Source organism: Clinocottus analis, unplaced genomic scaffold (assembly GCF_023055335.1).
Source record: "Clinocottus analis isolate CAN_PGR_092001 unplaced genomic scaffold, fCliAna1.0.p SCAF_51, whole genome shotgun sequence".
NCBI lineage: Eukaryota > Metazoa > Chordata > Actinopteri > Perciformes > Cottidae > Clinocottus > Clinocottus analis.
In genome coordinates, this window is record NW_027176209.1 from 230,001 (window position 1) to 233,227 (window position 3,227).

Below are 3,227 nucleotides of genomic sequence, written 5' to 3' on the forward strand. Positions count from 1 at the left end.
ACAGACATGTTTCAAACGTCCCACAAACAGAAGGCACAATCACAGGAATGGCAGCGTGAGCTCACCGAGATGACCCGGTAGCCCCATCCCGTCAGAGCCAGCACCTGCTGGAAGAACACCTCCGCCGTGCCGCTGACGGGGGGGAAGAAGATGATGGGACACCTGATGCTCTTGGGCCCGGCGTCGTACAGCGACCACACCTTGCTGTCATCGTCGTCCACGATGATCTGGTGGAGACGCCAGATCAGAACAAAGCAGACAGGAGTTCAAGATATACGCAGACAACAGGGAACTATTTCACTTGAAGACTAAAACATGGAGACTGTTATCATTAACTAAAGTTTTTATTAATCATCCATAGTGGTTATTTGCATAAATACATGCAATACATGAACACGCTTTCTTAAATAGAGCATGAACGCACCATCTTGCAGCTTCCAACACAGACGTGTTGCTAATGCTACTGGCTTCTAACACAGACGTGTTGCTAATGCTACTGGCTTCTAACACAGACGTGTTGCTAATGCTACTGGCTTCTAACACAGACGTGTTGCTAATGCTACTGGCTTCTAACACAGACGTGTTGCTAATGCTACTGGCTTCTAACACAGACGTGTTGCTAATGCTACTGGCTTCTAACACAGACGTGTTGCTAATGCTACTGGCTTCTAACACAGACGTGTTGCTAATGCTACTGGCTTCTAACACAGACGTGTTGCTAATGCTACTGGCTTCTAACACAGACGTGTTGCTAATGCTACTGGCTTCTAACACAGACGTGTTGCTAATGCTACTGGCTTCTAACACAGACGTGTTGCTAATGCTAATAGCCTCCAACACAGACGTGCTGTTCACAACCCGACGTTAGCAGAGTGACTCATGAGGCTGAGTCACGCCGACAGATTCAAAGGACAGTTGATCATTTTCAGGTCTGTTACAGTAGTTTAGTCCTTTAGAATCGTTTCAGAAGATTTGTTTCATCGTCCTCTTGTGAGGAAATATATTATATCTGAGTTTATCTGAAGCAGTCAGAGATCTCTCAGAGATCCTCCAGGGCTTCATGTCTGAGAGGCAGTGATGGAGCAGGTAGTGGGTGTGATGATTTGGTGGAGCGGTAAAGCGGTGTGTCGTCTACGTAGCAGTGGACATGGAGGATGATGAGGATGAAGAGCAGGAGGGCGACACTGAACTGTATTAATGATGAAGAAGTGTTGGTACTATAGAAGGAGAAGAAGTACTGTTTACGGTGATCATTTGACTAGAATAAAAGAAGCTAGGTAGCTTGTCCTTTAAAATGAGTCTTGGGGACCAATAGCTGGCTTTCTACGTGTAGCATTAAACATAGCAGCAGTAGCACGCAAGCTAACTATCCAGCTGCCTGCTTTCAGTCCTCGTGGTGAGCTTGACTACGGCTTGATGCTACGCTGTCATGCTACACAGGCTTTATATAGCATTTTATTTTTGGTCTAAGTTTTATATTGTGATCCCTTCATGACCTCGTTCTTTTCAATGCTTTCAGGAGGGAAGCGCTTTGTAATCGTGTGTTTAAAAAGCACAGCAACACAAAATAAAGCTTCATTTACCTACAAACAGGAGTCCAGTAGTCACCAGCTCCTGCAGCAGAGCAGCTTTGCCATCAGCTGATCGATTGTGTTTAAATCTGCTTTATTTCAGAGCAGCTCACTTGAGAGGATTTTCCTTTTGTTCAGAAGAATTCTTGAGATTGAGATCCTGGAATTTCCTAAGAACTCGACCAAAAAGGTCCCTACGAAGCAGTGTTCAATGTATGTGTCTGGGGCTCTTAATGTGAAGGTTTAGAGTTCATTAAGGTCTCCAGGAAGCAGTGTTCAGTGTATGGGGCTCTTATTGTGAAGGCTTAGAGTTCATTAAGGTCTCCAGGAAGCAGTGTTCAGTGTATGTGTCTGAGGCTCTTATTGTGAAGGGTAAGAGTTCATTAAGGTCTCTAGGAAGCAGTGTTCAGTGTATGTGTCTAAGGCTCTTATTGTGAAGGCTTAGAGTTCATTAAGGTCTCCAGGAAGCAGTGTTCAGTGTATGGGGCTTTTATTGTGAAGGCTTAGAGTTCATTAAGGTCTCCAGGAAGCAGTGTTCAGTGTATGTGCACTACACTAGAGCGTAGTTGCTTTTCAAAGTGTTAATCCGTTACAAAAGGTGCAGCGATGTGATAACGATCCTCATGGATGATGTTTTACGTTCATTGTGTGACGTTATCCCAAAGATGGAGATTTTTACTTTATGCTTTTAAATTTGCATCATGAAACATATTTATTAATTTACCAACATGTACTATTAATGTTGTACGATGATGATGTGAACACATTCCTCTCCAGCACCTCCAGACTGATGCTACAACGTCACAGAGGTTAATGCTTACTGCTGTGTGTGTGTGTGTGTGTGTGTGTGTGTGTGTGTGTGTGTGTGTGTGTGTGTGTGTGTGTGAGAGAGAGAGTGTGATCACTCCCACTCAGCACCCTAAAACACAACAAGCCTCACAGTTTATATGCTGGATACAAACTTATTTCACGAGAGGACATTTTTAAATGAACTGCTCTGATTGGAATACTGAGTGTCAACACAAGCCTCCATGTGATCATGCAGCAAACACACATGTGATAAACAACACGGCTGTGTTATGACAAACAGAACACTGAAGTAAACACATGAGAAGCCTCTTGTCTCCTCTGGTTCTAGTGTGTCTGTGTGTGAGTGAGTCTCTATGTGTCTGTATATGTGTGTTTGTGTGTGTCCGTCCCTGAACGTGGCGCTGTCCGGCCCCCAGCGGCCCGGGGGCCGGAGGTTGTGCAGCCACACGTCATGAGGTACTCACTCGTTTCAGGGGTACAGTGCTTCTGAACCAGTTGTAGTCAGGAGACACTTTGATCTCCTCCATCTGAGGACACACCACAGAACAACGTTCAGGACAGACAGCTAGCAGCTAGCAGCTAACAGCTAACAGCTAACGAGCAGCTCAGAAGCAGCTGTGCGCGTGACGCCGCTAGCCCAGCAGCTAGCGGACTGTGAGCATAACAATCAAGACAACAATCAACACTCTGACTACAATAACCGGGTGCTACGTCATTCACGGTGCCGTTACCGTGTCCGCTGCGGATGTCCGTCACCGAGTCCGAGGGATTTTATCCATATCCAGGTAGCATTCTCTCCGGCTGCGTGCTGGTCATATGACTGCAGCTCTACTTCCGCAAAGCTCC

General features: G+C 45.7%; 1 protein-coding gene across 1 annotated transcript in view; it reads right to left on the minus strand.

The window, feature by feature from the left end:
* Window positions 1-3,227, minus strand: part of spg21 (SPG21 abhydrolase domain containing, maspardin) — a 7,486-nt gene extending 4,259 nt beyond the window's left edge. Inside the window, exons 1-3 of the mRNA XM_068601584.1 lie at window positions 3,113-3,227; window positions 2,846-2,908; window positions 66-227 (exon numbers count right to left, since the gene is read on the minus strand). Coding sequence (XP_068457685.1) covers window positions 66-227; window positions 2,846-2,908 — 225 coding nt within the window. The 5' untranslated portion in view covers window positions 3,113-3,227. The remainder of the gene's footprint in view (window positions 1-65; window positions 228-2,845; window positions 2,909-3,112) is intronic.